The sequence below is a fragment of the Rhinatrema bivittatum genome, chromosome 2 (genome assembly GCF_901001135.1).
Source record: "Rhinatrema bivittatum chromosome 2, aRhiBiv1.1, whole genome shotgun sequence".
Taxonomy (NCBI): Eukaryota; Metazoa; Chordata; class Amphibia; order Gymnophiona; family Rhinatrematidae; genus Rhinatrema; species Rhinatrema bivittatum.
The window spans coordinates 415,396,894-415,421,590 of record NC_042616.1 but is presented as its reverse complement, the minus strand read 5'-3'; the positions used below and the strand labels follow the sequence as shown (position 1 = coordinate 415,421,590).

General features: G+C 44.2%; 1 protein-coding gene across 3 annotated transcripts in view; it reads left to right on the top strand.

The window, feature by feature from the left end:
• GRAP2 (GRB2 related adaptor protein 2) overlaps nt 1-24,697 on the top strand; it is a 296,638-nt gene that overhangs the window by 197,928 nt on the left and 74,013 nt on the right. For all 3 annotated transcript variants that reach the window (XM_029590178.1, XM_029590179.1, XM_029590180.1), the window contains exon 3: nt 23,274-23,365. In XM_029590178.1, coding sequence (XP_029446038.1) covers nt 23,274-23,365 — 92 coding nt within the window. The remainder of the gene's footprint in view (nt 1-23,273; nt 23,366-24,697) is intronic.

Below are 24,697 nucleotides of genomic sequence, written 5' to 3'. Positions count from 1 at the left end.
TCTCCATACTGGCCCATGGGTACCCAATTACAGATACAATTTGGTGAGTCACCAAATACAAAATAAAGGGACCATAAAATATACACAGAAATGCACAGACAAACTGAACTGGAAATCACAACAAGTTAGACTGTATGTAATGCAGCAATGGAAAAACAGGAAATTCCATCATTCCTCATAAAACATCAAACAAAATCAAGAACTATAAAACATCACAATAGGAAAATCATACTAAAAATATATATTTCAAAACTGCTGATGAATAGAACCTCCAGTAATTTAACTCAGGGAAATTTTCAAAAATGTGTATATAACACCAATAAAATATTTCAAAAAGAGCAGACATCAAATAATATTCAATAATTAAAAGTAATAAGGATTTTAAAAAGCCCCTGCTGTCCCCTTCTGTGGGAGCTCTTGATTTCCAGTCACCCTGAAATTGTCGAGGATAAGGAGGTTATCCTCTCTCTCTCACACATACTCGCATGTCCATTCTCTCTCACACATACACTGTCACATACATACACATTCATGCTCTTATATCCACCATAACCTCTCGCTCTCATTGACACTGACACACTCTCAGGCTCTAAGACACTCTCTCCCCCTCCACACACAAACTCTTACTCCCTTGGATTTTCTCATACACACTCATGCTCTCACACTCACTGGCTCCCTCACATACACACAAATACACACACCCAGGCAAGCTCCCAGTCATTCTCACACACACACACCCTGACCCCCAGGCAGGCTCCCATTCATTTTCTCACCACTCCTTCCCCATCCCCCAGGCATGCACACATTCATTCTCATACACACAGACCCCCAGGCAGGCACCCATGCATTCACACACATACACCCCCAGGCAGAGACCCATTCATACATATGCACACACTAAAGGCAGACCCCCCTCTCTTTTGCCAGCAACCTCAGAACCTCTCTCATTCCTCTGCTGCCACATGGCTATTGGGGAAGTGCCGATTGCTGCTACTGACACTGAAACCCATTCTGCTGCCTCCTCTGTGCAGGCCCCGTGGGCTTCCACTTTCTCCATGCTGATCTCGTACATTGTGAGATCCACATAGAGAAAGTGCTATTCTTGCACATTCCTAAAGATTACATGTACTAAACACTAAAAAGTAATTTTTTTTTTTTTTACCTTTGCTGTCTGATCTTAGTTTTCTAATTGGTTGGTCACAGGCTTTTTTTTCCCACCTTCCCTTTCTTATTTTTTTTGCCAGTTCCTTTTATATTGTCTTTTTTTCTGTTTCTTTTCTCTCCATCTTCTTCCCTCAAACACACAGTCAGGTTCTCATTCTCACATGCTTTCTCTCTCTCACACACAGGCTCTCACGCTCACATGCTCTGTCTCATACAATCATTCATACACACAGTCTCTCACTGGCACATGCTGTCTGAGTCTCTCACACACAGGCTCTCTCTCACTGGCACATGCTGTCTTGCTCAAGTACAGACTCTCACTGTCACATGCTCTCTCTCATACAATCATTCATACACACAGGCTCTCACTGTCACATGCTGTGCGTCTCATACAATCATTCATACACTGTCTCTCACTCCCACATGCTGTCTTGCTCAAGCACAGGCTCTCACTGCCCCATGCTGTCTCTCTCACACACACAGAGGCTCTCACATGCTGTCTCTGCAAACATTCAGGTCCTCACTCTCACACACAGTCTCTCAACTCATCTCATACACGCACGCACACACACACACACCCTCTACAGATCCTCAGCCTCTCTCTCACCTCTGGGCCTCCTCTTCGCGGGTCGCCGCAGGATGGGCTCTGCAGCGGCCCTTATCTTCTCGGGCCGCGGCAGCCCTGCTACCGGGCCTCTTCCACTTCTCGGGCCGCTGCAACTTGGGATTCGCGGCGGCCCGTAAGCGCTGCTCCTCTTCTGCACGCGCTGATGTTCCTCCTCCTTCCTGCCCACATGGCTCCGGCAACATTTACTTCTAGGGCCGCACAGGCAGGAAGGAGGAGGAGCATTAGCGCGTTTAAACGCGATCTTTTTCTTCGGGCCGTGGTGACGTGAGCCTCACCACGGCCCTGCCGATCTGCCTGTCGCAGCGCCGCATGAGCCTTCCTGCGCCCGGGGGCATTGGCTCCCCTCGGGATACCACTGCTCGCGGTGCCCCAGGCCCAGGCCTTCCACCAGCCCTGCCCGCAGGTTTCTCTTCGGGCCGCAGCACCAGCAGACCCTCTTCTTGTCTTTGGCCGGGAAGTTTAAAAAAAAATCACGTGATGGGAGCGACCGGCCCACCGGGGGGAGCCCGATCCCCCGATAGGCCAATCCGCCCCTGCTAGGAGACCTCACCAGAGTGTAAAAGCAAACCATTCTTACTGTCACAACGCTTCCTAAAACTGATCCCAAAGATTCCTAAAATGATTGGGCTAAATAGGGTTGAAACATCCAATCCAGACCCTCCAGGTTGGGAGGCTCATTGATTGTCTGTAATATGCAGGGACGTAGCGACATCTAGTGGCCGACCCATAGGAGTGCCACAATTATATTGTGTCTGTGTGGAAATGCAGATCAGTATACAAGCACCAGCATGCACTGAATATGCGACCAAACTGTGCGCACATATAATATAAATGCAAAATGGCACCTGCCACATCAGTGTGGCACACAAACAGCATGTGAAACCAAGCTTACAGTCACACATACAAGACAAAATGCCATCAAACAAGAGACATGCTAAGAAATGCTCACAGGGTGATCACAGACCACCAGCCACAGCTCACTTCCCAGACCTTTGGAACTCTAAGGTCATCCTCTGTCCACTTGGTCACCCAGCAATCAATGTAATCCTTCCTGGTATTTGGGAGGTAGGGTTCGCCAGTCAGCATCTCAGACCAGGACACTATTTTATTCCCTTTTTCACCTGGAATTTCTATCCATAAAGATTCAACATTGCATTTTGTTTCCTGTAGAACTTTTATTCTGTTTGACTCAATCCCCTCTTTAACATATAGTGCCCCCCTCCCCACGACCAATTTGATCTATCCTATTGTTTTGATATAATGTTTTTTTTGGTATCACAGTGTCCCTTTGGTTATCCTGTTTCCACCAGGTCTCTGAGATACCAATTATATCTACCGCCTCATCCAGTGCTATCCCCTCTAACTCTCCCATCTTATTTTTTTAGACTTCTAACATTTGCATACAGACATTTCAAATTATTTTTTTTTCTTTGTATTAACCTGCTCATCAGTTGACAGGAGTAATTTGGAATCTTTCTGCACTTTACTTAATGACACCTGGTCCACTTTGGCATGTATTGCAACCTTTCTACTGGGATGCCCGATTTTCCCTATTCTCTTACAAGTAAATTTTAAAAAGAGCGCATTTGGGCCCACATGTATATCATTTAAAATATCACTGCCGGCGTATGTGTACAGCCTTTACGTGTAGTGACCATATTGGTAGAGTGGGGGGGGGGAGAGAGAAACAATCTGCCACTCTATATATCCCCCACTGTAAGAAGGGCATTTTCAACTCAGAGTGGGGGTTTTTTTTGGGGGGGGCGGGGGGGGGGGGTGTTACAAGGGTCTACAGACCCTTATGCCCTGCTGCAAGGGGTATGGGGCCTCTGGAAGCTGGGGTTGTGGAGTTTGAAACCTGGATCGCTTGCTGTGACCTCTGGAGTCCTCTCCCAGGGGCTGCTAGGAACAATATGCAGATGAGCATTCCGGTCCTCTTCTGTCTTTTATGTATGTTTCCTGCTGATGTTATCTCTGATTGTTTCTTATGGAAAAGAGATACTTAAGTGTTTCAAAGGACACTTACAGTAAAGAGGTCCAAGTTCCGATTGAAGGTTGGGCAAGTATTTTTGGTTCTTGCTCTTACTCCACACTGATATCACCTTATAAACATGTTCCCTGCAAATCTGAGGCTTTATTCCTGATGTTGCTAACATCAGCAGAGCTATTTTGTATATTTGGAAGGGTTAATCAACCTCATCATGTATTGTGCCCCAAAGAACTGGAACCATCCTAAAAACCCTGATTAAAATTGGTTTGTGTTGCTTCTACAAGATGTACAAGGCTTCCATGGTAGAAAATTAATAATTTTATTTGCATGATATAGCAAATACATTTTTGCCAGAAATATTTGTAAATCCAGAGCGAGGGTGAATCGAACTGTAAATGATTAAACAGCATGGTTTGTTATATAATAATATACTCGGAATAAATAGAAACATGTCAAAACCCTTTTGTATGGAACACAGCACATATCAACTATGCAACTTATCATGAATGTTATTTGCATTGGCCATAGAGCTAACATACTGTTAGTTTAAAAGAAAATTTTATGGGTATGGAATATAGATTTAATAATATCATGTTACTTTACACTGAAGTTTTATTTATATACAAAGCTATCAATAAACTTAGACCTAGATTCATCAAAGGGGGTGAGGTATTTTTCCACAATGCATGTTACATTTATTGCACCTGCGTTATTTTCACATTGCAAGCTGAGACATCCATCACACACTGTGTTACCAACGAGGGAGAGAGAGAGAAAAACTCTCTAGAGGCTCATATCTAAGTTAACTATTTATACCATTGTAAGAGGGGGCATTATGAACTCTGGGTGAGGTTTGGGGGTTGGGGTAGGTTTTGGGGGGCAGTTTTACATACACAGTCATAGGTACAAACAGCACAGTTGCCATCAGTGAATATTTTATGTGATTTGGAGTGATGAAAGGTAAAAGAAGAGTAGATTAGATTTGTACAATGTACTCTCTTCCTAGCTTGATTGCAGCTATGCATCAAGCTAGGTAGAGATAACACTGTGTTTGTACCTCTGACTGTGCACGTAAACCTACCCCAACCCCCAAACCTCACCCAGAGTTCATAATGCCCCCTCTTACAGTGGTAGAAATAGTTGACTTAGATGTGAGCCTCCACAGAGGATCTCTCCTCCTCTCCCTCTCCCCTCTTCCTTTCCATCTTCCCTCTCCCTCTCCCCTCCCAAACCAGCATTTGTGATTAAAAACTGTTTCGGCCAGTAATGCACAGCTAATGCAGGTATAACACATAGAAAAAAGGTGGAGTTATTTCCGGTGTTAAAACCTGCTTTGCTGTGCGTTACTCTATTGCACACCATGTTAACCAATCCTCATTTCAATTTACTCTGCCCAAACCCCTCCCATTCAAATGCAAATTTTAAATTTGCATACGCATTTTGCGATGCTGTATTTATTGTGCTCGTTATGGCATTACGATTAGGGCATTATGATAAGGCCCCTATTGTGATTTGATAAATGATTCCCTTAGATCCTATATTGAAAGCCATGTTGCAATTTTGTGAGTTAGTGCCATCCTGGGAACTCACCAGATTTGGCCCAGAGACTCTGGAATTCTGAATGAATTACTGGGTCTCCAGGCCAACACCCAAAAACTCTGGGTGCCCTGCTGCAAAAGGCCGGAAGAAAAAAATGGCTAAAGCAGCGCAGGCCTGAAGGAGGAGGAGTGTCAGCTGCCATGCTGCAGGAGGATGAGGAGAAGCACGAGGCAATGCACAGAAGTGAGACAAGCAAGGGCTAGGCCGGCAAGGCTGAAGACAGGAGCCGCTGGCCATTTCCGGAGATCAGACTGGCAGGGCCAAATATGGGAGCTGCTGGCCACTGCCAGAGACCAGACTGGCAGGGTCAAAGACTTGAACTGCTCAGCTGGGGGCTTGTATGTGTTTGTGTCAGATCAGGAGGGTGTAAGATCGGAAGGGTGTTTCTGTGTGTCTAGAAGTGAGGGAGGGAAGGTGCTTCTGCATGTGTGTGTATGTGAGATCAGGAGGGTGCTTTGTGTGTTGTGTGTGGTGTATGTGAGTCAGGGAGAGTGGTTCTGTGTGTATGTGAGAGAGGGAGTGTACTGCTATGTGTGTGTGTATGTGAGAGAGGGAGGGTTCGTGTGTTTGTGGTGTATAGGTGAGAGAGGGAGGGTTCCTGTGTTTGTGGTGTGTATGTGTGAGAGGGAGGGTGCTTCTGTGTGTGTGTGTGTGTGTGTATGTGAGAGAGGAAGGGTGCTTGTGTCTGTCTGTGTGAGAGAAAAGGAGATTGCTTCTGTCAGTCTGTATGTAGGGAGGAGAAAGTTTGTATATCCACTCTCTGTGTATGATAGAGGGAGAGAAGTGTATATATATGTGAGAAAGTACATATGTGTGGATGAGACAAGTGAGCGTGTGTGTGAGTGAACATGTGAGTGTGCTTGTGTGCCAGAGTTCGTCTACATGCTGCTTCTGCCCCCCACTCTCGCATAACAATCTCAGGGTGACAGGAAATCAAAGTTCCCAGGTATGGCTATTGAGGACTCGAGCTACTCTGTTTGCTATCCTTTGGATGCAAGAATGAAGGATTAATAGCATGTTATTAATAAAACTCCACGGAGAGGGTGGTGGATACCTGGAATGCCCTTCCAGAGGAGGTGGTGAGGATGAAAACAGTAAATGAATTCAAGAAGGGCATGCAATAAACATTGTGGATCCCTAAAGGTTAGAGGCTGGAAATGAAGAAAAGGATGCATGGGGGTAAGCTGCATAGAGCAGCAGTTACTCCCTTAAACAAAAGGCACAGGATTACTACCTTTAGCTGATTAGCCTTGATGCTTTTGGTGCCACTGCAACATTGCTCTCCACTTCAACAGCGGGCAGGTGGGGGGAGTGGAAAAGGGGAATTGGATTCAGATAGTCAAAGCTAGGCCTCAACTTTTACGGTCCACGGTACTGATACACAGACATCAGGAAAAACAAACACAGGCCTGCTTCTACAACCAAGACCAAAAGCAAAGCATGTTCAAGCAGCATGTCTGATTGTAAATAGTACCACCCTTCACATAAGGCTTGAGGTTAAGCAGCACAGAGCGGCAGTTACTACCCTAAATAAAAACATAGGGGTAACCTGCAGAGAGTGTCTGTTGCTTCCTTATGAAACTTACTGGGCAGACTGGATGGACCATTTGGTCTTTTTCTTCCGTTATTACGCTGTTATTATGTAAAAAATAAAATCAAGAGATTTAGATATTTAGGCCAGGGCCAAATGTACTTCTGCAGTGCCCATAGACATATGAGGAGGGATCCTCCTCCAAGGATGCAGTAACCAGGGGGTCTCTCCCCACCCACCAGATGATGCAAGAGATGCCTTCTCCTCCAAGAGTGAAGCCCTTTTTCTCATGAGCCACTCAGACAAAACAGCAGCACCCCATTGAATCTGCCCCCTTAAAGACACATGGAGGCTCTGCATGGTGCTGGCTACTTTTAAGGGTGGTGGGGGAGGAAGGATCTGATAGGATACTGCTGCTCAGGCTGAGCAGCAACCAGAAGTAAGTGCCGCCAGGATGGTGGAAGCAGTACCCCTTGTTGGAGGCTGTGGTTTAATCTCAGTATTCAAAATAAGTAGTCCAGCAGAAGGAATGCACCCATTACTTAATAAGTTCCAAAAAACAGCTTAGTATTTATTGGAGAAACAAAACATCTGTGCAAAACAATAATGCCTACTCTCTTTAGAAACGGCAGCACAGATGCAGGGCACATAAGAAGTGAAATTTGAAGGCAGTAAACAGGAAGAGAGAGAAACTGTTGCGCTCGGGGGTGGACCTTTGTCCTGGAGCTGTGGAGAACGGCGCCCTGGTAGGGACCAGGAAGCACCTGCCCCCAGGGGGCGGAGCACTGGAGGAGACAGAGGCTGGGATGAGCTTCACCACTGGAAGCGTGAGGTTCCCCCGGGTGGAGCCCGTAGGGACCCAGGCCGCTTGGACTTAGGTGGGCCTCGCAGGGTCTCCTGGAGAGATGGTAGACTGGCGTGCCCTCGAGCAAGGAAGGAGCGCGGTCGGGTTCAAAGCTGGAGGTCAAATGGAGCAGGGAGGACCAGAACAGCATAGGCGATGGCAAGGGACAGAGCCAGAATCAGAAGTCGTAGTCAATCAGGCAAGATCAATACTAGGAATCAGTCCGAGAGGGGTCAGGTTGCGGAGGTCAGACAAAGTCACAGGCAGGCTGAGGTCAGAAGGCAGGCAGCAGGCAGAGTAGTCAAGGAGCAAGCCGAGGTCAGTACCAGAGAGTCAGTGTGAAGGTACAACCTGGGGAGACGGACAGACGAACACAGGAACAGGAGGACGCTGGAACAATAGGATGCAGGAAAAAGGCTGGAACAGTAGGATCCTGGAACAAAGGTGGAACGAGACTAGCACAAAGCTTAGAACGCAGTGACAATCTAGCAAGCAAAACCCGATTGCCAAGGGAAGGAAGTGCAGGCAGGAACTTCCTTAAATAGTTCCTTCAATCAGGACGCACTGCGGAGCTAGGACCCACCCCTGGCCCTACAAGAGATCGGGCGGTCCATGCGCGCACGTAGGGGCGTGGCCAATGCCACAGATGACGCCGGACTCTGGCGTGAGGCCTGGTGCGCAGTGGAAGGCCCGGCGACTGCCACCGCGGGACGCCGGGGCCTAAAGGAGCTTGCGGCTGCAGCTGGGGAGGCCAACCCGGAACCTGCAGAGGAGCCAGAGAGGTGAGCAGGCCCGTGCTCGGGGCGGATGTGGATGGGGCGCCCAATAGAAACAAGATGTGTCTTATGACATCAGCTCAAACCCTTTGTCCGGTCACACAAACAGTAAGTGTAAACAGGGAAAGGGGGAAACGTTTTAACATTTTCTTATTTTACATAACTGCATTATTTCAATACATAGAAACATACCACAAAAGAGCCTTTCCTCCCTTTTACACTTTTAAGAGCTGATGTTCCCAACATTCTCCTTCTGAGCAACTCTACACATTTGCTCTCCAATAGTCCCAATTTGTCACACAGGGCCAAGAAATGATCCCTGGACAAAGGCTTAGTTAATATATCTGTCACCATGTTCTCTAACTCTATGGAGCAGTATTTTAGCTTAACCAGCTCTTCTCACACACATTTTTATGTCCACATGTTTCTGTTGTGAATCCCGGCCGCCGACCGCCGCAACCAGGTCTCCCCAACTCACCCCGCAGACGCCGACCTTCGTCTGCTTCCGTGGTCCTCCCGGACAGGCCACATCGGGCCTTTGCCGCGGCATTCTCCCTACGAGGGAGATACCGACTCTCTCTTGGACTCCTCCTCCCTAGGCGTGCGCGGCCTAGTTCTATATTTAAAGGGGCCGCGGCGGGAAACTTCAGCCCAGCCCCCAACAATGACATCAGAGGCTAGGGCAATAAAAGCCCACTTCCTGCTTCCCTTCCTTGCCTTGGCAACAGGTCAGCTCATGAGAGTAGTTAGTTGCTTGTTCCTGCGTTCCTGCTTCCATTCCTGCGTTCCAGCTTGTTCCAGTTCCTGCTTGTTCCTGCTTCCATTCCTGCGTTCCAGCTTGTTCCAGTTCCTGCTTCCATTCCTGCGTTCCAGCTTGTTCCAGTTCCTGTGTTCCTGCTTGTTCCTGTCTCCGTTCCTGTGTTCCTGCCTATTCCAGTTCCAGTGTTCCTGCTCCTGTGGTCCCGCTCCTCTTCCGGTTTCTGTCTTCGGTTGTCTCCTCGGCTCTGACCTCTGCTTGGTATCCTGACTCTCCTGACTTCTGCCCTCGGTGGATCCATCTGCTCTCAAGCCGGCTCAAGGGTCCACAGACAACAGTTTTGTGTTAGGCCTGATTTGTTTTGTGTCTGCCGTTTAGATACACCCTCGGTTGTCTTCAAAAAGCTGTATTGCGGTTGGTTGATCATTCCCAAACTCCAAGAATTACTTATAGAGACATGCAAGTCCTCTGACAGCTTGCTCTGCAGCACAGTATTTTGCCTCTGTAGAAGACAAAGTCACAGCTGTCTGCTTCTTGCTTGACCACGTGTTAGCTGCACCTTTGTGAAAGAAAACATATCCTGTTGTTGATTTTCTATTTGTCCTGTCTCCTCCCCAATCTGTATCCACATAGCCAACCAGGTCTGAACTCTCGTGGCTGTTAACTTCATTTTTAAGTTCATCGTCCCTTTCAGGTACCTTCCCAGACTTTTTTCTTCTCTCCGGTCTTCCTGAATTGAATTAGTCCCTTTTCTGCTAAGTAGACTCACAGCATTGGCTATGACAAGTCTGGATATTGTTGCAATATAGAGAAGTTTCCCAATCGCTGTCCTGTAATGATTATTATTGGTAAGCCTTTTTTGATTTCCATCCCCCTTTTGATAACCTTTTTCCATGGAAGTGTTAATTTTGTTGGCTTCAGACAGACCCAGAAAATCTACAAGATCTTTAATCTTTTGTCTTTGGTTCAACAGATAATGTCCATCTTTATCCTTCTGTATCTCAATCCTCAGACAGTATCTTATATTTTATTTCTACTTCTTTGTTTATACAGTCTATGATATCTGAACCATTGTCATTTTTTTTCATGGCATATAAGCAGGTATCCACATAACAGAAAATGTACATCCATCTTCCATTTTTGTGTCTAGAATAACGACATGTGTCAACTTCTCAGCATCTCACTCAGCTTGTCAGCCCATGCTTTAGGCCATATATGGATTTGTGTAGTTTTCACACCGGTCTCTCTGCCTGGTTCTTCAAATCCTGGTGGCTGATGCTTATACATTTCTTCTTTAAGCTCACCATGCAGAAAGTCAATCTTTATGTCAAGATAAACACTGTAAATTTTTGCTTGCTGCCACACTAAACAGGACTCATGGCTGTGTGCCTCACAACTCGTGCAAATGTTTTGTCAAAGTTAGTGCCATGTTTTTGCATGTAGCCTTTGGCTACCAATCTTGCCTTGTGTCTTTGCACATTTCTCTGTAGATCATACCTAGTTTTAAAATCCAACGGCATCCTACAGCTTGCCTGTCTGTTGGCAACTTAGAAAGCGTCCATGTCTTATTTTTATGTAGAGCCTCTATTTCTTCTTTTACTGCATGTCTCCATTTTTCTCCCTCAGCAGGAGCCATATTCTCAGTTTCGGTCATGAAGTTGGGTCAGGGACATCTTTTTCTTGATGTGTGCAGTGCATGCATTGTGGTGGATTTCCTTGATCTTTTAGATCTGCTTAGCTGTCTCTCTGGTTCTATAGGTAATGCATCTCCTTCTGTGTGATTATCGTTGTCATACTCCTCAGGTTCTGAGACTGTGAAGTTCTCTGAGAAAAAACAACATCAGCATTTGAATAGTTTTCTTCTTATAGGTCATTTTCACTGACAGCTATGCATGTCTCTGCTTGCATGTCAGCATCATCAGCCCCTTGCTCAGTAGCCTCTTTTTGCTCTCTTACTGGATAGGGCTATGTGCTACTTGTGGATCTGATTTTGTTATTTCATATCCAAAGCTTAGCGCTTCATTCTGGTTCAACCTTTTCTTTTTCTCAAACTATGCCACACTGCATATTTTTACTTCTTTTGTTTTGAGATCAGGATTCTACAACCTTATTTTTTACTGCATATCCCAGCATTATTCCCAATTCACTCCTGTATTACATTTTGTTTCTCTTTGCTTTGGGAATATACACATAAGCTTTGCAGCCAAACACTCTAGGATGAGATATATTAGGCTTGCACCCATCCCACAGCTCATGAGGTGTTTTATCTGCACCCTTGGTTTCTATGTGATTCTGTAAATAAGTTGCAATACTGATTGCTTCACCCCAAAGATCATCAGATAACTGTGCATTCAACAGAAGATATCTAGTCATGTTTAGCAAGCTCTGATACTTTCTTTCTGCCTGCCCATTCTGTTCAGTATTATAGCTTATAGTCTTTTCATGGTTTCTGCCTTTTTCTCTTAGAGATTCCTCCATTTCTTTGCTGCTAAATTTTTCTCCATTGTCAGTTCTAAATCTTTTAATTTTTCTCTGAAATTTATTTTCAGCATAGGCACAGAAAATTTCAAACTTTTCAAAAACGTTACTGGTTTTTTAATAAAAGATAGGTATTGGGTGTACTTTGAATAGCAGTCCATGAGCCACCCTTTGTTTTACTGCTAGGGTGCCACAAACATCTGCACAAATCAGATCTAGTGGGGTTTTTTTTGCAGCACAGGAAATTAGCTTTGTTTGCTTTTGCTCTTACATAGCATTCACAGGGCACATTCTTATAACCTTTGCAGTTGCAAAGGTGAAGCCCATCTACAAATTCCACTCTCCTCTTGTTTAGGTATTCATAATTAACATTCCTAAAGTGTCTATGCCATAAATTTACCCCTCTGTTTCAATGTAAACAAGCCTTAATTACATTGTATCTGTCTGCAGGCTGCAACAGTCAAGAAGTTTGCATTTGTTTTCATTGCTTTTAGCAAAATCTCACCATTTCACCTCACTATACATTTATTGTTCTTGAGATGGATCTCACAGCCTTTTTCCATCATGTAACAAAGACTTAGATAATTCTCATCCAGTTCAGGAGTCCAATAGACATCCATAAACTCAACAATTCTAACTTCCCCCTCATTAATTAAGCAACTTATCTGCATTTCCCTTTCCCTTTGCTTCACTGTCATCCTCAAGACAAATGTCTGCTTTGTAGCTTTTGTCTAAATAAATGAATGAGTTTTCATTGTACATATATTAGTAGGAGACACCAGAATCCAGATAATCTGTGCTTGCTATCTTGATTTGGGTTGTTGCTATCCTCAACAAACATTTGTCTGCTAACATCATTACTGATATTTTCTTTTCGATCTGTGTTCATGCCTTATTCTATTATCTTTGTGTTTAATAGTCTTTGGAAAATTGTAGATGTAGAAACAATAGATACCTGTGCAAAGGTCTCCTTAAGTGTTTGTCACATCTCTTTACCTGTAGGTAGATCTGCAATTAGTTTTATGATGTCAGCACTTATGTGCAGGATGATTTCTACTTTAAGCTTTGCTTCATGCCTTTCCTACTGCCACTTGGCTTTTTTCTTAGCCAGGCATTCTTTTTCAAATGCATCCATAGGGTCAGATTTTAAAATGTACGCCCGATTTTATAACATGCATGCGCAGCCGCGCGCATGTTATAAAATCAGCATTGTGCACACTAATGCAAATTTCGCATGCCAAGCCCTCGGGGATCCCTGCTGGCTTTCCCCAGCTCCCCAGCCCTAAAGAAAACCCCCCGTACCTTTGTTTTGGAAGTTACACCTGCCAATCAACTGCCGGTGCATGATCCCCCTGTGCCGGAGTCCTCTGCCACGCCTCCCAGACCACCACACCCCGTCCCATCCCCTGCCCGCCCATTCAGAAAAGCCCCGGGACATATGCATGTCCCGGGGCTTTACGTGCGCCGCCAGGCCTATTGAAAATAGGCCCGGCGTGAGTAACCCCCCTACGCATGTAAATCTTTGAAAATCTGCCCCATAATGTCCATTTTGCTAAAGTGGGCTCACATCTTGGTTGATATAGGATAGGATTTCCCATCTATTAGCATCACAAGATTTTCCACTCTAGCTCGAGCTATGTTGCACAAAAAAATGTATTCTTATAGAAGTTTCTGGAATAGCTAAAATACGTACTGTGTTTAAGACCTATTACAGTCCAAAAAAGGCTACTCACTAGGTGTATGGACCCATAACGCAGGCTGGAGATGTGGTTTAATCTCAATATTCAAAATAAGTAGTCCAGTAGAAAGAATGCACCCATTACTTAATAATACGTTCCGGAAAGCAGCTTAGTATTTATTTGAAAAACAAAATATCTATGCAGAATAATAATACCTACCCTCTTTAGACGCCTCAATACAGATGCAGGGCAGATAAGAAGTGAAACCTGAAAGCAGCAAACAGGGAGAGAGAGAGAAACAAGGTGTGACATGACATCAGCTCAACCCTCTTGTCCAATCAAAAACAATAAATGCTAAACAGAGAAAGAGGGAAACATTTTAACATTATCTTATTTTACACAATTGTGCACTAGTTCAGTACACAGAAACATACATAAGAACCTTCCCTTCTTTTTACACTTTTAAGGATTGATGTTCATAAAAACCATTTCAGCCCTTTAACTCTAGGTAGCAACTAATTCTGCTTAGTGGGAAATCCAACTCTGATTTAGGTAGAAATATTCAAAACAATTTTCAGGAATATAGGATCCGAATCACCAAAGATTATTGGAAACAAGTATAACCTCCTCCTGCCCCCCTCCACCCCCCGATACCTCTCTGGACAACGAGCATAAACTCAATATCAAGCTGAGTCCTGACTCACAACTCGTTAACAAGTGGGGTTATCAGATCTAGGGAAGGATTTATCTTCAGGATACAAGGTACTTGCTGGGCTTGTCTTCTAGATTCCACTGAAGAATCTGCACACAGTTATAGAGTTCCAAAAGAAAACTTTACTATAAAATGTCTTCAAAACAAATAACCTGGCGCTCTGTACATTTTCTCCTTGTTGCATCCACAATACACAGTAAATATCACCAATTCTCTGCCACCTTCCTGGGTTTCCCTCTTTTTCCTGCTAAATCTTTTGTCCTCTTTGGACTGCTGATGGGGTTCCCTCTCCTCGGGACACCATGATGTCGGTGACATAGCCAGAAATTAATTTTTGGGGGGGCCCAAGGTTAACATGGATGGGCAGTAGACCTACAGATCTAGGCCCTACTATAGTTGCACTCTTATCGATAAATAATGCCTTAGAGTGCACCTGACAATGAATTTCTAAGTAGTTTCATCATGAGTGATGCTTTAACATTTTTTAATTCTATTATTTCAAGCCCTTACCAGCATTAAAAATACCGTATTAATCTTTTATATTTATTGCAGTTAATAAATACACATCAGGGAAAAAGTAAATAAAGAACACTTAACAGAAATATCAGATCCAATCACTTAATAAAACAAATATCAATGTATTTTATGACTCCTCTTTCCAAAAATGCAGAGAATACCATAACTACAATAAAACAGCAATAATAATAATCATCATCATCGTAAGAACTTAAGATTTGCAACAGGTGCAGAGCAGAATTAGGACATACAAAAAAAATATTCAAATTCTGATGCCTCCTCAGTGACAGCAAAACAAACTACCTCCAATGACAAACATTTTGTGAAGTAAGACAAATTTCTGCAAAAAAAAAAACCAAAAACAAAAACCAACAACAACGCTTAGAACTTTGCTATACCATACCATAGCAGCAGTACCTCTCAGGACTCCAACAGCAGCAACCATATATGAAATGACAACAAAGACAAGCATTACACCAAGCCCTAGAAACTAAGGGCCTCATTTTCTAAAGTATCACAGGCCTGCGATATTTTAGGTAATGAGGGGCGGGGGGCCGAAACGGGGGGCGGGCCTGCGCGAGCCGGCAGCAATCGCTGCCGGTTTCGCACCCAATAGCACCACCATAGAAGGTGCAGCTATTGGGCGCGAACTCGGACACAAAAAGGACCTTACCTTTTCATCGTCCGTGGCGTCTTCGCGGAGTCGGCCCCGGAGACGCCCCGACTCCTCCTCTTCCAGGGCCAACTCCGCCCCATTTTGGTATCGCCACTTGGAAAATGAGGCCGTAAATCACCACTTAAGTGGGAAAACAGGACAAGCCAAATTGCTACAAATTCCTACAGAGAAACTACATGATAACCAAAATACTACACTTCTGTCAAACATGCACAAGACACAGACCCTTACCCAATACAGAATAAGGGACTACAAATTAGAAAAAAACATGTAGACAAAACTGAAATGGGAAGCCTGAGAAACCAGACCCTGTGAGCACTGTGTTGCGCCTGTCGGTCGCAGACAGCTGCTCCCTCTCTGTCTCACCTCTTTTCTTTCTCTTTCCTCTCCTCTGGGCAAGATGGCTGCCTCTGCCTCTCTCCGCTGACCTCTCCGGCGTCCCTGGACCGGTATGGGCGATTGCGTTCGCCATTCTTACACTGAGGTCACTTAGGGCACGCGCTCGCCGCCCTCTCTTTTGAATACGTCATGGCAGGAACCTCGGGGACGTCCCCACCGCATGACATCACTACCTCCGGGTACTTAGCCTTCAATCTCCAATCTAGCTACGAGTTAGCAAGGATTCCGCTCCAGCTAATTTTGATTTCCTTCAGAGACACCTGCTCTGAGTTTTCGCTCCTACAAACCCTCTGGGGTTACTCTGGCTACACCAGGGCGTTCTAGGTACCCGCTCCTCGGGGGAATTGCTTCACTCCTATCTACTCTCCAAGTTTCCCAGCTCATCAAGATCCTAGGTACCTGCTCCCCGGGGCCTTGCAGTCGCCTGCCTTCCTCTTGGGTTAACCTGCATCTACAGAGGATATCTTGGCTCCGGCGCTCCGGGCCTTACATCATCTCTACCGCTGATCTGCGGAGGCCATCTCTCCTGCAGCTACCAGCCTTTGTGAGTACCTTCTCTCTTCAGTCTCTCTGCCTTGTCTCACCACAGAATAGATTCTCAGCGTACTCCGCTCCGCGGAGCACTACCGAATCTACCATTGCGGACTACGTCATCTGTGACTGGGTTCTCGGCCTACCCCGCTCCGCGGACCACTACCGGACCCTTCACTTCCAGCTTCTGGTGAGACCTTCTCTGTACTTGATACAACTCAGTGCCTGGGCTGAACTTAATCATCAGAGACATACTCCACTGGCTGAGGAACGCAGCCCGCTTCTCGGGCATTGCTAACTGCTGTATAATAAAGCTTCTATTCTCTCTGTAGTCATTACTATTGCTGTATTTTCCCCACGGGGCTCCTCCCCGTGGGAGAAGTCATCAATACAGCAACCAAGGGTCCACAAACATGTCAAACTCACAACATACTGGAATACTGAAGAAACAGCAAAATACAAATATATAAAAAAATGCATTTCCAAAGATGATTTATTTCAATCACTGAAAGTCAAAATAATTTTTTTTTTTTTTTTTTTTTTACCTTTGTTGTCTGATCTTATTTTCTAATTGGTTGAACCCAGTCTTTTTGTTCCCCTTATCTGTCTTTTCCAAATTCATTTTTCACGGTCTCTTTTATACTTTCTGTTTTTCTCTCTCCCCTTGTCTTATTTTGTTCCTCCTTCATACACACACTCAGACTCTCTCTCACATGCGCTCTCTCAGACACATGCATTCTTTCATACAGGCTACTACTCTTGCATGTTCTCTTACACATGCTCACAGGCTCCCACTCAAGCTTCCACTCTCACATTTTGTCTTTTACCAGCAGGCTCCCATTCCCCCTCACAGACACACAAGCTCTCACTCCTACATTCTGTCTCACACACAGGTTCACATTCCCACACAAACACACATGCTCTTTCTCACATGCAGGCTCACACACAGAAGAAGAAATGGCAACAACAGGGCAGGTTTGTGGCAGACCTTACCTGCCAAAGTACCAGACATCTGACCACCCAGGACAGATGTTGAGTGTCAGAGGATGAAAGGCTACCTCTGAAATGAGACTGCTAGCCGAAAAACCCCTGAGTAGGGAGTTAAGCTAGGCCTGAAGCTTACCCATGTTCCACCCTGAAAAGGATAGTCCTATCCATCCTGTCAACAGAATAGCTCAGGTGAGCAGGGAGGCACTTTGGTCTGCACAGTGAAATATGAAAGGCTAAAGGCAGTACTGGCCAGAACTTGGAGGTAAAGAAAAAAAAAGGAAAAGGTGGTGTACCGATCCCTGCAGATATACCCTAAATTAAGCAAGTGTTGCTTACCTGTAACAGCTGTTCTCATAGGACAGCAGGATGTTAGTCCTCACATATGGGTGACATCATCAGGATGGAGCCCAATCACGGAAAACTTCTGTCAAAGTTTCCAGAACTTTGACTGGCCCCTACTGGGCATGCCCAGCATGGCATTAACCCTGCAGTCTTATTTTATAGCTACAGGCAGTGCCGAAAAATAAAACAAGAAAACGTTACGAACCCAACACCGCGGGGCGGCGGGTGGGTTTCGTGAGGACTAACATCCTGCTGTCCTGTGAGAACACCTGATACAGGTAAGCAACACTTGGACAAGTAGATGATCCCCCACCATTCCTGACCGCGCATGAAGTGCTCCACTGATGCACTAACTTCTATGGAGTCAGCAAGTATAGTGTCATGATAGTGTCCCCGGTGCCAGTGGGGTTCTGACTATGGCTGTTCCTGGTGGTGGGCAGCATTGCCCCCATGGTATCCACAGTACCTGATAACACTCCAAGAGGCTAATCGCAGCCCTTGAATTGGGGTTGTGAATGGCTCACCGCCCTTTATGTTGCATAATGGCGGAAGGGAAGCTCATGAATGATGTTTTAGGGCTTGGTGTAATACTTGCAGTGTTGCCTTTTTATAAGTAAAGTTGTTACTGTTTGAATGTTGGCAGATATGGGAGGTTTACTATATTGAAATTGCAATTCAGTTTTTTCATGGCTTTCTGAGAGCCAAGCCCACACCCAACATGTGTTGCAAGTGTCTTTTTTTTTTTACAGGATTTTCTGGCTGGCACCATAGCAATATAGGTAAATATAATATATATGTTGTTGATATTTTTACCTCTGAAGATCCTTTTTCATGTAAAATCAGTTATTATAAATACATAATTTTTAATTGTGCATGGGGAGGTCTGGGGAGGTGGAGGGCTGTAAGGTTCACCTAGAGCGCTTAATACCCTTGCATCAGCCCTGGCAAGAATAGGACAAGAATTCATAAGGAATATTTCCCCAAAACAGCAAGACATGCAAAAGAATGGTCATCACAGGCACAAGCAGTCACGCCCCGAGTAAAATGACATTCTTAGTGTTCTGCACACAACTAGAGATGAAGACAATAGCAGTTCCCCTGTGATTAAGCCTTGCCAGGCACTGTTTAGCGACCCAGTGTAGCACTGTGCTATTGGCAGGGCCAGCGGAAGCACTAGGCGAGCTAGGCCTGGGCTTAGGGCACCGACCATTAGGGGGCGCGAGCCATGTGGGACCGCTCATAGCCTAAAAAACTGAGAGGAAGGGGGCGGGGGAGGGGGGGTGTTGGCATGACCGGGGGGGGGGGGAATGCAACAAGGGGGGGGGGGGGTCAGCACAAGGCAGAAGTTGCCTAGGGCGCCTAATCTGCTTGCACCGGCCCTGGCTATTAGGCAGGAGATGCCACCTTTGTCTTCCCACTCAGGATCCCACTTCTCAGGCATCTAGAACTGGGGGCACTGCAGTGATTGTGATCATCACAGCCCCTGGGGGGGGACGGGGGACAGTGAATGCAGAGTACCAGCCTGAGAATGGCACCTGCTGGGCAAAGCAAGATCAGCATTAAACATGGGGTTGAGAGGGAAAGGACTGCCTACCATTTCGCTTGCCGGGATAAGAGGAGCCTCAGTGCCCCGAAGTTTTTCCTTGCACCACGTGACTTCTCTGACGGAGGGCGGACCCGGAAGCAGCCCTATAACATCAGGCTGCTAGCGGCGCGCAGTCGATGCTGGCACGCCGCCAAAGCCATGCGCGCCTAAGGGGCGCGCGGCTTTCGGGCTTTGCCGGGCTTCGCAGGGAATCGCAGGGAGTTGCAGGGAATTCTGCATTATTGGATTCAACAGAGGTCCACCTTTCAAGACTCCACACGTGAGGAAATAGGAGAGACTTTCAACTCAGCTAAGTCCCCTTCTTTTCCTTTTCATGTCTTGATTTTATTATTATGCCTCACTCTGCCCGGAAACGTAGGGCAAAAGAGAGAATCGTTATAGAAGGAGATTTAGCTAGTCCGATATTGGTCCCCATGGATGCCCATATCAGAAGGATTCCCATGTTACCGGGTGGATTGTCGCTTGAGGGAATGCAGGAAGGCAATGCAAACCCTCGTTACTTTGAGATCTCTTTATCCCCGGATTGTAGAGTGCCCCCTGATAATCCTGCTACTTCAAGATCTGAACCTACAGAGAACACTGTGTTGTCCCTGGGAAAGTGTGACAATAGGGAGGGTTCTCTGGAAACGTCTGAGGTTCTGGTGGCAGAAAGATTAGAAGGGCCAGCTGTGATAGGGGATATATCTCAAGACCCTGTGTTACAAACTGAAAAATTTGAAATGATACCTATTGTGAGACCACACACATTTTCACTTGAGGTAATTTGGGAAATGCTTGTTGTGTTAGATAAAAATGTATCTCTTCAATTAAAACCATTAGTAAAAAAATATGGAAAATATGGAAATTAAAGTTGTTAAAATAATTTCTGATGATAAAAAGAGAGACTTAGAAATTGGAAAGAACTCTCAAGAAATAAAAAATTTAAACAATCAGAATGGCATAATAATGAGGGAAAATCAATTTCTGACTAGAAAACTGGAGAATTTGGAAAATCAAACTAGAAGTAATAACTTAAGATTGGTAAACTTTCCCAAAATGGTAAGTTTGTCAGCGAAGGAAATGTGGAAGAAATTCGCATTGGAATTTCTAAAAATTCCACAAGAAGCGTTACCTCCATTGTCACAGTTATATTATGTACCTTCTATGAAAAAGTCATCTGAAAAAGAGGATCAGTATCAATCCTTAAAACCGTTGAATGTAACGGATATTCTTGAATCTACTGGTTTAGAAGAAGCCCAACCCGCAACTATGGTAATATCTTTCCTATTGAAAACAGATAAAGAGTGGGTCCAAAAACTTTTCTTTCATAACATCAAAGAGAAATTTTGCCAGATGGAAGTCAGAATGTTTCCGGATGTGACGAGAGATACTCAGAATAGAAGGAAAGAATTTCTAACGTTCAAATCGAAATTGTTGCAAATGGGAGCTTTATTTAAGTTAAGATATCCATGTAAATGTGATATTATATATAAAAAGGTGAAATATTGTTTCTTTCAACCTTCGCACTTGCAGAGATTTATTATGGAAAAACAAACCACAGGAACTATTGATACCTCCCCCAGTGAAATAGCTGGTAACTCTCAGTAATAAGTCATATTTATATGGTTATCCTAGTTGATCGTCTATTATTACTTAGTTAGTATGTTTGGATAGTGAACTGCCTTAAAATGTGTGTAACATTTCCTCACGTATTGTGGACTAGGAAAGGGCTCAGGCCTCTATTGCTGTCAAGATTGCTTGATTGTAATTTTTGAAAATTCTGATTAATAAAAAAAAAAAAGATCAGCATTAAACACAGGTCTACAGGGGAGCACTGCTCTGCTATCTTAAACAGAGGAGGCCAATGCAATAATGAGCTCTGCAGAAAATATAGGAGGGGAAAACTGAAGGCTCTGCAGTCATCTGGGATTCTAGTGCGGCATCATTGTGTGTGTGTGTGGGGGGGGGGGCAGGAATTCGTAGGAGTATGCCCAGAAGGGGAGTGTATAAGGTTGGGGGAGCAACTCAGCCAGAGCCAGATGAGTCAAATGTGCTAGAGAGGTCCATTAGGACAAATAGGCTCAAAAACAGAAAACCTAGTATCTCCTTTGCTCTGCAAGGATAGCAGGCAATGTGTTAATGTTCACCACAGGGCGTGCAAGACTGTACAGAGAAAGATGTGTGAAGGAGATAAGGGAGAGGTGATGTGACAGCGGTGATAGCCTAAGCAGAAAGCACCGGCTTTTCTTACCGCAGCAATGGCAGGAAGCTATTCTCTGTGTCAGAGAGACGCATGGGTTCTCTCTCTCACTCTCTCATGGGAGCCAGCCGATGGACAGAATTGCAGCCACGAAGCCTGAGAAAGTTTCAGTCAAGCTCCATGGGGGTGGGACTGGGGGGGGGAGGGGAGAAAGGGCTACCACTCAAAATCATGGTACCACGTAGCATTGTGAGATGTGGCTTGCGATGGAATCTGCGTGATAAAAAGGGGATGTCATTAGCTAACAGGTGGAGAAAAAGTGGTCATAGCCACTCCAGAGGACAATATAGCCTCCAGTCGATCCAGAGCCTGCATTGCTTCAGGGATGACCAATCTTGCCCAAATCTACAGGCTTGTCAGGTGGAGACAACACAGAATATTTCCCCCCCGGGTGCTGCATGAGAAGCAACAAAGGACATTGTCTCTTGCACTCTGCAGTCACGCGAGACTCCCCTCCCCCCAAAAAATATCTGCAAAAGAAACAATTGAAGACAATAGTTTTCTTTACGCTTAAGAGTGTGCTGTAACCCCTTGAACTTTGAATTAGGAATTATGGAAGGCATTGCCTCTCTCGCTATGGAGCTCTTTTCATTTCCTTTATTTAACTTGATGACTCGCCTTTCTCAAAAAAGCTGCAAAATGAGAAACAATACAAATGCAAAGTGATAATATGCATCAGTTTACAGAAATATGCATTATATAAATAGCTGACATTTTCTCATGCACTGCAAAGTTCTGTCAAACTCCCAGAGGTTTGAATTAGAAACAACTTAAGACAATATCACGTTCTCTTTAAGATTCTGCTGGAACTCAAGGATTCCCCTTCACAAACAAAGAATATTGTCCCTTGCACAGTGAGATCATGCAATTCTCCCCAGGACTTTGCATCAGAAACTATAGCTGTGGAAAACACTGTGACTTGTACTATAAGGCCCAAAAATATTCCATAGTCATTTGTGTTAGAAACTAGGATGTCCACCAGTTCGGATGCTACACTTATCAACAAACTACAAGTCAAACAATAAAAAAAAAATGTTTAAAAAGTCAATCTAAATATGCAGACAGCTCCCATTCATTAGTTTGATTTGAAAGCAAAAGTCCGATTTGCACTGCAACTGCTACCTGATCAAAATACTTAGGAACACAGATAAAAATAAGCACCTATACATTCAATTTCTGTTCTTCTACCCTAATAACTTTTTCTTATAAAACTGCCCTTCAGCTAATTATAATTTAAGTACCAAAAAATGATTGTGTGTAAAAATTCAGGAAAAACACAAGTTGTGCTCTGCCTCCTCTTTCCCAACATCCAGCTCCCCCTCAACACACAAGGCTTCGTTGAGTATTTACAGCCAAATTCATTTTCCTTAGAAATTGAGTTTTGCATTTATTTGTCAATGAAAAAAAGCAGTTTGAGGAATTTAGTGATCATGATTCTAAGGAAATAATGGTGTAGCCAGGTACAACACAAGTAGTTATGTGAACTTCCCTCCCCCCCAACACAGCTCTGCCAATGCCCCTCAATCCTGACCTGAAGCATCCCCTGCTTTTCCAGCACTGGGACCCCCACACACAGCTCTGAGTTTGGACCTCGATCCTGCCCCATAGCACTTCTGCTATTTCAGTCCTTGGTAAAATCTCTGGTATATCATAGTTTTCACTAAAAATCACAGATAATGTATCTCCCTGACAAAGCTGGTTACTGCTAGTCCCATCACTATTTCTGATCATTTTTACCATTTTGGGCAGGAGAAAGGAATCCTAGATGTTCAATAATAATTCACTTTCTATCTCTTTTTTTGTGTTTTTATGCTAGATCCTGAGATCAGAGGATGAATGGTACAAGGCAGAGCTCCGAAGCTGTGAAGGATTTGTTCCAAAGAACTACATTGAGTTACAGATACCCATGTGAGTTGAATGATGATGCAATATCATGAACACCTAGTGAAGCAGCCACATCCCTGTACCTAACTACCAGATCGGTATATCTGTATTATTCAGTGTGTTTATCATTTATGTAATGCCAACAAGATAATATTAGTTTTCCGGTCCCAGTAAAGTAGGATCAAGACGCATGCTACTATAATGACATCTAGTGGTCATCCAGAAAGCAGTGCCGCAGTAGTGCTCTGGAGAAAGCTGTAGAAACCTCCCTGGCCACAGGAGGTCATTAGGATGCCCAGGAAACTACTATAGTTTAGTTTTAGGATGATTAGATTTTGTTTTAGGCATGATGTAGTTTGTTTAATTTTATCTGTATTGTTGAATGCATATTTTATGTGTGTTTAACATGGATACTGCAGAATATAAAAGATGCTAAATACAGAGGTTCCCTGAATTTATGGGGTCTGAAAGGCATGCATGGTTATGCTTTTACATTTTATTTTGTTTTAATAGTGTAATGTGTTTTGTCTATATGATGAATGTTCTAACTGTAAACCGCTTTGATCACTGGAATATGTGGCATAAAATAAATTTTAAAATATAAATAAAATACAAAAGTAAAAAACCACTAGACCCCATACAATGATGTCTTAATGGTTCCATCTGCAGCCTTCTCCTGGGGATGTGGTGCTATATGTATCATTTTGATTAGTGCACACTTAATTCTTTTAGTGTGTACTAAATCAGGTTAGTGTGTTCTAAAAAAAAATTAGCATGCACACTAAATGGATTTAGCACATACTAAAAAAATTGTATGCACACTAAAATGAAATGACATAAAACAAACAAACAAAAAATACAATTGTAAAATGTTTGGTTGCATAACCCTACCTTCGCCTGGAGACTGTCTAGCGCGCTTTCTGAATATGTCAGCCTGGCCTGGTTCTGCTGCAGACATCATGCCACCAGGGTAAGGAATGTATTTTATTGCTTCCACTCTCAGCAGAAGGAGTCCATCACTGGAAATTCTAATTAGTTACACCTAGATTTATATTTATTGCTATTATGGTTGTTGAGCCTGTGGTTTAATGTCTCCAGAAACTTTGCCCAGCTGTGCTAATGAGGAATCTTTTGAGGTTTAACATACTAGTTCAGCTGGAAACACTTAAAAGGCTAAAGATCCTTTCCAAAGAAGGAAGAGTTTGCTGTGCACTGGGCAGCACTTCAGATGTCCATATGGTGTGTAGCAATACCTGTCACTGCTGCAGTAAGCAGATGTGTGCAAAGCTCTACAAACTGTAATCATGTTCTCTGGAGCCAGTGAAATTATTATGTTAACAAGCTTGTTGTAAGTGA